General features: G+C 36.5%; 1 protein-coding gene across 3 annotated transcripts in view; it reads right to left on the reverse strand.

Moving 5' to 3' along the window:
- Positions 1–14,848, reverse strand: part of ADGRV1 (adhesion G protein-coupled receptor V1) — a 275,120-nt gene that overhangs the window by 134,364 nt on the left and 125,908 nt on the right. For all 3 annotated transcript variants that reach the window (XM_071801945.1, XM_071801944.1, XM_071801946.1), the window contains one exon: positions 13,359–13,459. In XM_071801945.1, coding sequence (XP_071658046.1) covers positions 13,359–13,459 — 101 coding nt within the window. The remainder of the gene's footprint in view (positions 1–13,358; positions 13,460–14,848) is intronic.

Here is a 14,848-nt window from a genome sequence, read left to right on the forward strand (position 1 = left end):
TCTCTTTCTCTCTCTCTTTCTCTCTCTCTCTCTTTCTTTCTCTCTTTCTTTCTCTCTTTCGTTCTTTCCTATCATCTATCTATCTATCTATCTATCTATCTATCTATCTATCTATCTATCATCTCAATCAACAACCCTCAGCAACTTAAAATTTTCTGAAAGGATAATACAATGCAATTTTCAGGAGAAACTTCAGGCAGAAAATGTGTCCAAAGCTAAAGCCAAAGATTAGTTCTTCTCTTCAAATATCTGTTTATAATGTTTAGCACATTGTAAGTATCACAAACAGTGCAGAACTTCATAAACTAATGAAGCTACAAGTGAGCAACTTGTATACAACTATGAAATAATTAAGCAGGCAATGACCTACTGAAAAATAAAGGCTCGCATTAATTTGATTTTGCTTTACAAAAAAAAGTGTTTCCAGTGTTTTAAAACTATATTAATGAATTAGTGAATTTTGAAGAGGGGATAGCTTGTGTTATACATAGCTAAATGTTATCAGAACCCTCTAGAACATTTTAATGGTTTGAAGATAACATTGTCAGTAATTTCAGAGGTTGGAAAAATAAACTGCTTCTTTTTTTCTTTGATAAATCTACTGGAATCTGACATTTGTCAGGATCACTAATAACACCTGTGATCTCAGCATTTCTAGACAAAGGCAGTTTCTGAAGGTGGTGAAGCTTAGTAAGGACACTCAGAATTGTGAAAGCTGGAGGAAAGAGTGACATGCGCCTTTCAGCAGACTGCTTAGATCGGCACTGGTATGTTGTGTTTCTAACTCCAAAAGTGAACTGTTTCAATATAAAGATTAAAAAAATTAAACCTGAAAGACCTAAAGCATTAGCAAATGCTGTGAAATTTACCACAGCTCTGTGCATGCGGATGAGTGCCTTTGGTGTCTAAACAGAAAATCAACATAGCCTTACATTTGCCTCCTATATCAGGGAAGATCTATTAGCACAATTAAGATCAAGCTCACCTTTGACTTTACCCTTTTAGTAATACCCAGCATACAGGCATAGAACAAAGCAAGCTTAAAATGTAAGTGATAGAAGCCTCCAAGCTAAATTATTTTAAAACTCTTAAATAAACACACCAAGAATATGTTATGGAGTAAAAATTTCACAAAGGTAGAGGAAGATAAATGTGACCTTTCCATTACTAATTCGTAGGATTTTATACACAGAAGGCTGCTGAAAAGCTAATGCTTTAGACTTAGCAATCACACAGTGAACATCACCTCATCCACCTTCTTTATTTGCTTCTATTCCACTCCTTTTCCAGTGAAACCACATTTATGCAATCCTTTAAGAAACCAGCTTGACGTCAACAAAACATATTTTAACAATAGATAGCATTTACTATCAAATATACCCTGGAACTTTTTGCTCTTCGAAGTTGGGAAGCTGAGACACCCAAAATAATAATTATCCTGAAGTAATTCATTGCTAGATGTCTGACCTCAGCTAAAAGTTAGTAATGAGCGAAGAATTAATGCCATATATTTGTCTGCATAAAGTAGAAGGTAAGGTACTTGTTTTTATAAAATATAAAGGTTAATATATGAACATCACTTTAAGCTGACCCAGGTCAACGGTGCATCACAATGGATTAATGACTTGGAAATCATTAAGATGAGTATTTAGGCACACATTAGCCACCAATGTACCCAAAACTCTGCTCTAAATTAAGAGACTGCATGATCTACACCAACTAAAGAACACGGTTTAATGTGAGGATAGATTTTGTTAACAGAGCTCAGTCTTTTATCTGTCATGCAGACCTTTTTGACAATGTTCATGTCATTGTCTCCAGCTGAAGTTCACTACTGTATCTAGGTCACACATTACACTCAAGCACAACTCACAGTACTTTAAAAATACTTCAGAAATAACAAATAGCACTAACTATGAGCCACTTTTAAGTGTGAATTTAGAAAGAACGGACAGTTCTGTATATACACTTTTCACCTATGTGTTTCTCTATCTGCCTCTCATTTTGTGCTGAACCATGCACATCTATGAAAGAGGTGGCAGGAAGATAAAATAGGTGGGTATGTTAGATTGAGAGGACTGATGTGTCCTCACGGGACACGCTTATGTTGTGTGACTTCTTGATCTGTCTTACAAACTTTGTTCTCATTGTGGCAACACATTAAAGAAAAAATCACCTATCATGAACCACGGCTTCAATTATTGCTTTAGTTTTCTGTCTGTTTGTGGAGTTTTTTTGTTTGTTTGTGGTTGTTTTTGTTTGTTTCTTTGGTTGGTTTGGTTTGGTTTTGTCTCAAAAAGAGAAATTATTTCGTAACTTACTTTCAAGGTTGAATTTTCCTGATTTTGAACCTAGACACTGTAGAACTCAACCACCCTAAAAGGACATCCAAGGGGGATCTGCTTGGTCTTGTATAACATAGTGAAAACATTTGTATGCCCCCCCTTTGCCACCTGCTTCTGTAGAGTGATGCAAGATCATGCAGCTCTCTATCAGACCACAGACGAGAGCAATATCTGTCTAAAACTGTTGCAGGACACAATAAAATACTCTAAGTCTTTGGACCGTATCTGTGCAAGGACCAAGGATAAATACTGGTTGGGGGGCTAACACTTTTCATCAGAAAAGCTGTCTTTTGGGAGGAGCAGACATTTCATGGGTAAATGGCGAGGTGACTGGGTGTTCATTTGATGCAACCCTATTTGTTTACTTACAGACAGTCTTAAGGCCCTGAATTCCTGTTCTTTCCAAGTTACTTCTTGCCAGCTGACCCATAATTATCCACTAAGGGAAGATTCCTATCCCATTCTAGCTGTGAAGTAAAACAAAGTTGTTGATTATCTCGTGTTTGCTTATTTCCCTCTCCCTTCTTTCCTAGAAACATATAAAATTCTGTCACTCCCAGAAGATTTTCCAGCCACACAATTTCTACTGATGTACATGCCTTGTGTTTAAGAAGTTGGTTTCTATTATTTCATCTAGCTTATTCCAAAATGATCTCTTCTGGTTCCTTCATTTTCTTTGGTTGTCCATTACCTACCTAGGTAGTGGACAACCTAACTAATATTAGAAATAACTGAGCAGCATTTCATATATGATGTCTCTTCATTGACTGGATTCCGATCAAAATAGTACCTCAGTGGTTTTGAACAGTTTTCTGCAATGTTTTGAAGTAGGTGACAAGATCCAGGCATATACTTTGCAATTTTGTTACATAAAGCCCTCTAATGCAAGCGATCTTTTAGATCGCTTGAGTTTCCAAATCCTTTAATATAAAAAAAGAAGATTCCCACTTAAATGTAATATGGAAATATAGCATAGCCTATGAACAATGATCATGGTTTTGTAAGTTCATGACTGAACGCAATCAGTTTATTTGTTTTCAGCACATGACCATATACTTCATATGCTTCTCGTTTCTCCCTCTGGCTATTATATAGCCCAAACTCTTCATTAATTATTTCACTCATCATTCACTGTCATTCCCAGCATTTATAGATTCATGGTCATTTTTCTGAGTCTATTCAGATCAGCATCTGTATTAGTACTTTGCTGCAAATCATATTTTATTTAGCACAAGATACTGACATGACCTACATGGAACACTAAAGAATAACCAAAATGGACGTTCTGTCTTGTCTTTGTGTTATGACCTGTTTGTTTGATTATTGTAAATACACACAATGTCATTTTCAAAAGACACTTTCTATACAACAACAGTAAAAAATCATGATGTGAACAAAATCCTATATACAAGTGTATAAAATTCTACTATAGCCTGCTTATTAAACTATAAAAAATTATAGAAGTGTATTTAATCACACTTAATTGTAATCATTAGTAAGCTGATATTTAGTAAAATCGTATTCATTTATTTCAAATGTTATTAGGACTTTGGTACGCCTAAAACTACACTTGCCATATGAATCTTGCAAGGTCAGGCTCTGGTTTCATGTATACCGATAATTAATCCAATTAAGTCTTGAAAAGGACTTGTTAATCTACTACGTATGGAACATTAGCTGCCTGGAAGATATGAAGAAGTAGGTCATGAGAAAACTGGCAAAAAAAGGAAACAAAAAGACCATTTCAAAACATTCTTGCACATACTCTTGCACTTGGAAGTAAGCAAACAAAGTGACAGTGGTGGAGTGAAAACAGGAGCCGAACATTCAATGGTTGGTATTATTTTAATTGTCTGTAAAGGAAAAACATCGAGGTGCTATTGTTCACGAAAGCCTATGGATTTCTTTCTCCACAAGGCAAGATAAATTAAGAATGTTTTGGAAGGTTCAGATTCACACTGCACAGCTGTTGCTCGGGCCAGAATTTATGGGTAAAGCAGCTACTGTGGTTCATCTCCCCATCCAGACAGGGCTGAGGAAAAACCTGTAGTGGGGAAGCAAGCAATGGGAGATCGGCTAATTAGGAGGAGTAATAGATATCTACCTTTTTATTAAAGCAGATGGCCATGCATGAGTGGACAGAACAAAGGGAGAGGAAGAAAGGAGGCAGAAACTGGGAATGGGAGCTGAAAAATGGCAATGAAAAGCACAAGCAGAAAGAGGCAGCAGCATAACCTGCTTCTCCATAAGACAGAGGGAAAAGTAATTAATAGGCAACTTGGGAGTGTTTCTGTCTATTCCTCTCTGTGTGTGGTCCCCAACTGTTTGTGATGTTGGGGGAAAAAAGAAAATAGGGCATAATGAAAAAAGAGCTGGAAGGCATTAGCTGATAGAAATCTCATATCTTCTACTTTAAAGTGATAAACAGAACATTTGACTGTTTGCAATGAGGACAGGAGGTGCGAGATAACGTAGCAGCATTCTAACATATGGTATAGTATTGCTCATATATCTGAGTTCTGGCAAACACTAGAAGATAATCTATAAGAAGATACTAACAGCCTGTGCATTGACACTACATGGTGACTCAACACAGAAAAGTGAATAAGGGTGGTAAAGTAACATTATCCATATGAATAGTGAGAGCAGAAATACTGCCGTTGCAACAAGTTATCAGTGAGACACCAAAATCCTGTGTTGGCTGATGAAAAAGCTTAATATAAAATGTGAACTATCTGTGTATTTCAGATTTATATCTTACATGTCCCATCACCCACCATGACTCGTAAAGCACCACTTCTTGCCCTCCCTCCGTCGTATATCAGCTGCTTCTACATCTCCACACTCCCGAGACTGAGATCTTAAAAATCCACTTTTATAGGGACTGCATTGCTTTTTATTTTTGCCTGAGCTTTAAGTATCTACACATGGGATCATGTGTATTTCAAGCCTCTCAGAGCCACAGCAGCCCGACATCTGACGGAACTCCATAGGCAAGACGACTCCCTCTACTGGAAAAAGGGAAAGATGCTGCAATGAGGTCTTGGTGGCTAAACCGCTCTTCCCACCTCCTGACATCTTGAGAAAAAATATCATTTCTTTCACTACAAATCCCTGATTAGCTCCATCTTTGACTATCTGATTCTTTTTTGATATTGCGGACTCACAAATAGTAACATAATTTAATAGAGATGGGCCCTCGGAGCCTGATCGTAAAACCACATTCCTCTGCTACAAAAGCATTCAATTTAGATTACTCTGCTATGAAATTGTCTTTTAGGATGTAAACTAATCCCCAAATAGTTCTACTAATTACTAGGTTGAAACTGCTTCTGAAAAAGAAGTTGCATGAACACTGTGCTCTGACTTGGTGAGAATGACTGAAATCAGCTAATAATTAGATTAGTAGGAAGCCTACTAACACAGCTGCTGGCAGGAAAGGTTTAGGTGTTAATTCTTCTTGCAAAGGTAACAAAGAACACAGGTGAGACTCCATGAAATGCCTACATGTTGTATTATACCAGAACATGTTATCAGCAGGACTAGGGAATAGACATCACATACCCTGAAACAGAGTGACCTTCGTTGTAAAACAACTATCATTTATTTACTGAAATCATAAAAATGTAATTTAAGGAACTGGTGAAAGCAGCTTATCCACATAAACATTCTTATTGATGTATTTTTCCCTTTTGACATCACCAACAAGTGTCTTAGCTAGCCATGCTGGACAGAACTCTAATTTTAACAGAAATGTGTAATTTAAACTAATATTGCTACTCTTCTACTATATAATAAAAAATTAATTTTAAATACAAATTTGCATAATTATCATCATTCTTATATTCGATCATCAATGTAAATTATGTGGTATCAACTGAAGCCTAACCCTGACCCTTCAGAGTGATCCAGCCTCCATGGAAGTAAAGCAAGCCACACTTCCAAGAATATATAATTTTTTATTCTTGTGATAACAAATGGTTATCAGAAGGACTGTTTTCCTTTATCAGGAAATATGACAGTAAAGGCCTACCAGGAAAATCCGCTCATCCTATGGAAACTTCACTTATCCCAGGACAAACGGGATATTCCACAATTGTCTTAGCACAAGTTGTGTAGGGACAAAGAGATTGCACAGCATCCTGAAGAATTCTACCCATTATGAAATCCCACCTAGTGAGTTAATGGCTGAATGCTCATTTGAGAAACATTCTCATCACTTCAACGACATCAGGTATTCCAAAATGCAAAGAATGTCCAGTTTTCTCGAATAAGTAAAAATATTCCTCTAAGAGAAATGTAAATCTTTTCCACCTTCCACTGTAAGTAACACCTGTAGAATCTCCCCTTCTCTAAATGAGAATGTTTTAGATGTTATTATCCAAAAGATAAGAACACTGACACTAAGTGTGGAAGAAGACCACCTGCTCCTCATCATTCTTCTTACTGACAAGTTTTGCGTTGAAGAGTAACAGGAAAAAACACATTAACATGATGCTAAATTTGTAGAGTAGGCACCAATTCTGGATCCCCAGGTTTCATTCTCACTGGCTTATTCTAGATGTTCCCAAAATTTATGGCTTTCTCAGCTTCACCAAGGGCGGATGGTACCATGTTCAGCGTTATTTACTGATGTCATGTTACAGCAAGAAAATCAGAGCAAGGAAACTGCAGGCCTAGTTGCCCTCAAAGACAATTAGGTTTTATAAAGAGAATTCCGTCACCCCGGGCAACTGGGTTCTAACTGTAAAGTAATGCATAAAAATATTTGTTTCCTATCCCATAAGAGGTTCACATTCCATATGGACACAGAGTTTAGTGAAGCTCTGCAACAGGGTTCTCAGAAATAGCTCTGTAATTAGTATTCCCCATCAGTGACTAAAAAGCAGCGGTTTACCATAAAGAAGGACTGAATTGGGTTGAAGGCTTCTCTCTACTGCCAGGACAGGGTCCTGTTGGAGAGGGGCCAGAGGAGCCCCAGGAACGATCCGAGGCTGGAACAGCTCTGCTGGGGACAGGTGGGAGAGCTGGGGTGTTCAGCTGGAGAAGAGAAGCTCCAGGGAGACCTTAGTGTGGCCTTTCCAGACTTAAAAGGGGCCTATGAGAAAGATGGGACAGACTTTTGAGTGGGTCTGTTGCGATAGGACAAGGGGTGATGGTTTTAAACTAAAGGAGGGAGATTCAGGTGGGACATGAGGAAGAAATTGTTGGCCCCGTGGGTGGTGAGAGCCTGTCCCAGGTTGGCCAGAGAGGTGGTGGATGAACCATCCCTGGAGACATCCCAGGCCAGGCTGGACGGGGCTCTGAGCAACCTGAGCTGGTGAAGATGTCCCTGCTCATGGCAGGGGTGGCACTGGGGGAGCTGGGAAGGTCCCTTCCAACACAAACCATTCTGTGATTCTATACACTTTAGAAACTCCCCATACCCAGGTACATATGACCTTTTCTTTTGGGTTTTGATTATATACGGGGGAAAGTGAGATTTCCCCTAGTTTGGCAGAGAAGAGTTATGATTAGCAATGCAGCAGATGTAACGTTTCACAGTCAATGCAGAAGATTTACATTTATACAATGACAGAAACTGCAGGTTCTATGATCATTCATTCATACCCTGCTCCTTCATCACCTCGTGGGCATTTCATCACATCTTTAAAATTTATCTTAGTTCTGTCAGAATTGTGTTTTCTATCTTCCTCCTGATCTAAATCCAAATAACAAAACAACAGTTTTACCGAGGCTGCAGCTTATAATTTCCAAATAAATGTTTAAGAATTTTTTGAACTAGGATTGTTTGTACCATTTCTTCTTAAAAAAAACCCAAAACATAAATGACATGTATGTTTGTATTTCTCCTCAGGTTGGATAATGCACAGCTGAACACAGTAGATATAATCCTTCATGATGCATTTCTGTGAAAGTCAATGGTAGGATGAATTTGGCTTGCCAGCTTCGTAATTATTACAGATATTAAAGTGATGGATAATGATGCTATGTGCTACTGTAGCTCAAGGACTGGTTAAATTAGAAAACATAAACTTATAGTTTGACAAAAATAGGATGACAGTTCCCCATATGGCCTTTTTGCTATTTGACCATTAGATTTTATTTTTGAATTACTGGCCAGAAGAATAGCAGGCCATTTGTACAGGGTTATTGCTGTAAACAGACTGGGAATGTTCAAATATTCCAGAGAAATAGTGTGTGCACATACACAGAGCGGCTCAGCAGTGCGCACAGGAAAACTCTAAGTGGAGAACCCAGCACACGTTAACGTCATTTGCAACACTCGGCACGTGCTGTAGAAATGGCCAACGCATCCACGCTGAAACTTAATGAGGACAAGAGGCATCAAGCTGAGTATACACGTACAAAGTGCTTATTCATGTATTTCTGCCTGGGAATCCACAGGCAAAGCACAGGAGCTATAAGCAAAGGTTCCTACTAAGCCTGTAATTTAGGTTTAAAACTGTTTTGAAAATTAAAAAGTTATTGATTAGTATGACTGCACTGAGACACTGTGAAGTATGTTCTCATTGTACTTTAATTTTTCAAATACACAAATCTTCACCTAAATTTACTCCCAAACCAAAAATCTCAGTAATTTTATCCTCATGTATTTGAGGTATTGTTGCATGAACTTATAACACGCTGGTTAAATGAAAAAACAAACTACTATGACTAAGGATCCAAGAAGCAGTGTTTGCTGGAGACATCACGATTTTTTGAGTTATTATCAGAATGGAAAGTAAAAATATATGTTTAGAAATATCTAGCCTTTTATGTCTTTCCAATGAGTTTCACCAAACGTCTATTCTTGAATGCTTTACAAATGCTGCATTAACACTAGAAGCTCTAGACACACCGAGAATCAAATGAAGGTCGAATATTGTGAATCACCGTTCTCCGTCAGTGACAGAGAAACAGAAACCACAAAACAGACAAATTTCTGAGCAATGTGCTGAAAAGGTTTGACTGCCATCTACAGACAATAATCATTAGCGCACTGGTAGCAACTGCAGGAAAACAAAACAAACCCCAAACCAACCAACCAAACCAACAAACAAAAACCCAACATGCACTACAAGACTAATAAATATCTAACCTGGAAAGCTTCTTAGTTTGTTTTTTTCTTTTCTTTTTTTCTTTTTTTTTTTCTGGTAAAAATACAACTGCTCACAGAAACACCAGCTCCTTCATTCTCTAGAGTGGTTTGAAATCTAACAAGTACAATCCTGGTGTCTCCTACTGCCTAAATATTACTAGACAAAAATGCAAAATGTTAACATTTTCCTTTTATTTAAACTGGGAAATATTAAGTGCTGATTTACACATCATAAGTTCTCAGTTAAAACTGTCTTAAATAACTCCTCTCATAGAGAGTCATTAGTTAGCAAAATCACAAAACTTAATTGTATCGTTAATATATAATCATATGTATAGACTCCAAATACTTGTAGGTGCATATACAATGTTTCCCTGAAAATAAGACCTATACCAAAAATAAGCCTCAGCGTGATCTTTCAGGAATTTTGAGGACGCTTAAAATATAAGCCCTACTCCAAAAATAAGCCCTAGTTATGGCTCATTAAAAAAATCAATTTAAATAGTGTCCAGGCAGCTATGTATGCAAAAAAAAAGTAATAAGTTATGGAGCAAAAATTAATAGAAGACCCTGTCTTATTTTCGGGGAAACAGGGCAGCTGCACAAGTATCTTCTATTTAGAGTTTTCTGTTAAACTTAGGCTTCCTAATCATACTAGTTCTCTCTAGGCAGAACATATGCCAACATATCACAGCACAAGTAACTGTATAAAGATTTTCCTTCAGCTGTTCAGAACAGCCAACACAGTAGTTCAGTTCACTCTTGTCAAACAAATCCTTTCTCTTTTCACTCTGCCTTAAAGCCACTTTCTTTTCTTCAACAGCTGCTGCCAAACTGTCTTTATTTCCTCTCCAAGCCAGCTAACTGGCTCAGCAGTTGCCCTGCTAAAATCCTCTTTCAAAAGTTTTGTTCTAAACTCGCAGAATAATTGCCTGGCAAAAAGAAAAGAGATGGGAGGATGAATAACAAAAGGACTTAGAACTGTTCTAAATAGTCCCTCTGTAATTAATCTAAATTACTATATACACACCACACGACACTGGTCTCAAGAATTATCCTGCACAGATGAGTATTTCATATAAGAGTTTAAAAGCAGTGAATTTGAACAAAAAGATAGCAAGAATATAGAAAAACCTGTGGGCATAAGCTGAAGTTAACTTTTTCAGTTTCAAAGTCCTTCAGCAGCTGGAACTGAGTAAAGTGTTCCAGAAGCCAGAGATATCTGACTTCTCAATATTACCTTTATACATGAAGAAGAAAAGGCAATAATGGCATTTTTATGCTCTTTAAGCCTTAGAAGAAAATCCTTTCTTTCTTAATCTGTTACTTCTGTAATATTTTCCTGCATTAACAATTACCGTTTTTCTCCACCCATGAAGTACATGCCTTTCAGACAGTTTTTCTTTACATATATATATATAGATATATCTATATATATATATCTATATAGATATATAGATATGTATGTATGTATTCCTTCAGAGAAACCTGCAAGATGACAATAGAATTACTATTTGAAAATCTGGATTTGTCAGCGGATAAAAACTGCTAGGTCATACAACTGACAATCCTCTTGTATGTGTATATATATATATATAGATATAAATTAAAGTGGTACGTTTATAAAGTTTAGAGCTGCATTTAGCAGAAAGAAATGCAGTAACTTTACATTTTAGTTCCCATTTAGGTCAAGCCTTAAAAACATCTGTTTACTTTCTTTTATACATAGTCTTGAGATAAGTTGACTTAGACTACTTTCATGAAAAATAAATTTAGATTGAACATGTAGTTGAAGTGAAAAATTTCCCATAGCTGTAGCTGTTTTCACTGTATATTCTTTGGAAAGCGTGTGTGTGACAGCATGACATTAATTTTATAGCAAAGCAGATCTATCACTGGCCTGAGAATGAAGGAACAGAAGTTTAACAGCTTTATACAACCTGGAATGAAAATTCTACCAGTAAATCAGGGAAATCGTGTTCAGTGTATCTTCAGAAATAAACAAGCAATTCTTGGACTGAGTGGCAGCTGTAGTTCAAAGATACTATAAAGTCCGGTGCAAGTACAAATCAGGGTAGCTAGTGAACTACTAAGTAACTCTAAGGATGATAAAGGTATTTTATGAAATAACTAAACCTAAACTGAGAAGCAAGGCAGGAGGAAGGACTGGAGGAGGTTGCTCAGGGAAGTTGTGGAGTTTCCATCTTACGAATGATTCAAAAGTCACATGGATATGGTTCTGGGCAACCGGTTCTAGGTGACTCTGCTTGAGCAGATGGGTTGGACAAGAGAAGCTCCCGAGGTCCCTTCCTAACTAAACCATTCTGTCTTATTCCACATGTAGATTAAGATGTCTCAAGGGGTCCAAAAGACCAGTAAGGAGTTCTTACAGAGGAATAAAAACATAAGACTTCTGTGAAAAAGAAACTCACTGTAAAAAGAAACAACTTTCTCTGTACTGGAAATGCAATATATTGCCAAAGAAATGGAAAAGTATTGGAGATAGAAAGAATGCAATATGGCTAAGTGTAGTTCCATTATACGCAAAATCCTAAATAATTCTGGGAACATAAACACCTGAACATTCACTACTAAGGAAAAGTAGAAGAAGCTTTTGCAAAATCTATTGTTAGACTGTTAAAATGTGCTGTAAGGCTTTCAGTAATCCTGTTTTGTATAATCTTGACATATGCAGGTGCTTACCTGAGTTACAAGCTATGTGTCCCAAATGAAGCCTGCTCATTTGTACACCAGTAACGATGCACATTACAGCTCCCTGGAATAAACTAGCTTTCCACGCAACTAAACAGAACGGTTTAAAAAACCAACACATTTAAAAAATCAGGAACTAAGATGTCAAAAAGCTTTTACTCCCTAGAATGCAAGAAACCTGCAGGCATCCAGCGATCTTTAGATGGAGCTGAGGAACCTTTCCCGCTCCTTCTAAGTCCAGTCGCATGATGAACATTATCAATGCAATCCGCTGTACAACAAAGAACTATATCATGAGGTAAAATGAATAAAATGATGTGGTAACTATGGCAGTATACAAAATATTGTCTGAGAGATATTCCAGTTGGTAAACTGCAGGTAACACAGAGCTGTTTCAATTATATACAGAGTATTTCCCTGATTTCAGACATTCTTCTAAGAACCTGCCTGCTAATATGTTTAGTATCTCCACATTTAAATTTGTATTTACATCCTCTTTATAACATTAAAGAGATACATAAAATCTCCCTTTTAAGAAATCTTTCCATAAAGTAATTTTTAAGATACTTGAGGTTATTCACAGCTTTCCATTTCACCAGGTGTATGAAAGCTGAGGAAGTTGTATTTTATAGGACAGAGAGACGTATTCTCCTTTCACATGCTCCTTCAGTTTTCTGACATTCCATTAACTACTATTTGAAAAGGTGTGAGAAAACTAGGAAGACAATTTATTCTCTTATATCATATAAAGTCATTATAATTATACCTTCCAACAAATACTAGAGTTCAAAAGGGCTTTCAGCATCTGTTACTCAAAATAAACCTTTCACACATAATTTAAGAGCACTGGCATTAACCTATTTAATTAATAATTATGTTGATGATGGAACTCTTTCATCTCAATTATATAGCCCACTATCAAAACATTAATCGTTGCATATACAGGCCTATCTTCTCATGTGGCTATACATTCATAAATTTTCTCTAATTATTTTCAGAAATTGTGTAATTCCAATTGAATTCTCTGCATAGGATATGAATATTGGATTAATTATAAGTACTCTGTTGCAATTTTACATTTTCCAAACATGTTTACACCGTGGAAAAGCAAAGGAGATCTGTTCAGACGAGGCCATGAAAGGTAGGAAAAACAAAGAGGTAATTAATTTACACTTAGAGACCTCAGCCTTTTTTCTTACCTGAGTACCCAAACAAGCAACCATCATGTGAGTGAGAAGTTTAGCTGCAAACATTGCACACCTGGTGCAGAACAGGTGGGAGATAATAGCCAAAGTGTAACCTACAGAGAAACAATTAAAAAAAGAAGAAGAAGAAGAAGAAGAAGAGAATAAATTTAAAGCTTAGTCTATCAAGCTATGCTAGATAAGAACAATGTTGTATCTCTTGAAGGTGTAGATCACCAAAGGTAAACCCCAAATCCTATAGACAGAATAAACTCACTTTTGTTCACACTGGGATCACACATGAATGTATCACCTAAGTAATAACATCTATTTAACTTTTTATAGGCTTGGGATCTAAAATAATTGCATGACATAAACAAATCATTTTTGCAAAGTGTTGGGTTTTGGTTTTTTTAATTTCTCCTTGATATGGATTATTTTCATAAAAGTTTATTATAAAGCAAAAGTAACTCTTCAGTGTTCAAACTACTGCATCCAAAAACGCTTTTAGAAATGAATAAATAAAAAATTGCCTCCAGCTGGGTAGAATTGCCTTAGGACATAGCTATAACCTGCTAAATGCCAGTCTCCCATTTCATCTTAGCTCCATGTAGAAACATATTGTAACAGTACTGAGAAAGAATAATACTGCTTTTCATTTCATTAATTCATTGTGAAATATGAACATGAACAGAAATGGGAAGGGCTCCTTACCTACCAGTAAGCGGTTCTTGCAAGAAGGGCCCTGGGAACACTGAGTCACTATGGAAAGCACGAGCTAAAGCTCATGTAAAGTTAATTGTTTGTACACTTGCACACTTCAGGAAGGGCAGGGATTTGGATACTTAAGGCAGATCTTTTATTCTCTCTTGAGACAGACTGGTTGCTCAGTTACAAGTATTTGTAAGACGCAAATTAAACAAATCATTGCAAAAAGATTAATTTCTAAACCTTTCAAAAATTAGCTAGCGATATTTATAAAATTATTTGTGTACGTTAACTTCAGAAATAATAATGTTCTGTTTCATTCTACTTTTTAAATTTTTATTCTTCACACCTAGGTGGAGATGTTACAGAAACAATATCCTCATAGCTCTTGAATCTAAAGGAATTTGTTAATCACTAAATTTAAATATTTATAATCATGCAAGGAAACACCTTCAGCCAGCCAAAGAAGCCAAAAGGCACTGCAGTTACATTCAAGGCAAATCCTTAAGCGGGCTAAACTATTCTAATTTTTAAAATACATTCTTACGACACATGACTACAGTAAAAAAGATATGCAGGTCTTTATTTCTTCAAGTTCAGCAAAATATTTCTCTTAGCTGCAGTTTCTACAGCACATTGGTTTACTTTGTATTTTTTTTTCATCATTTTCTATAAAATTTGGCATTCTGTGGCATATTTGTCTCATCAATTAAATTCTTCTGTAGACCAGTAATTAGATTTGTTTATTGTATATTGTATATTGCTTATTATAGTTTGCATTTTCATTTTTTATAAGC

The sequence above is a fragment of the Patagioenas fasciata genome, chromosome Z (genome assembly GCF_037038585.1).
Source record: "Patagioenas fasciata isolate bPatFas1 chromosome Z, bPatFas1.hap1, whole genome shotgun sequence".
NCBI lineage: Eukaryota > Metazoa > Chordata > Aves > Columbiformes > Columbidae > Patagioenas > Patagioenas fasciata.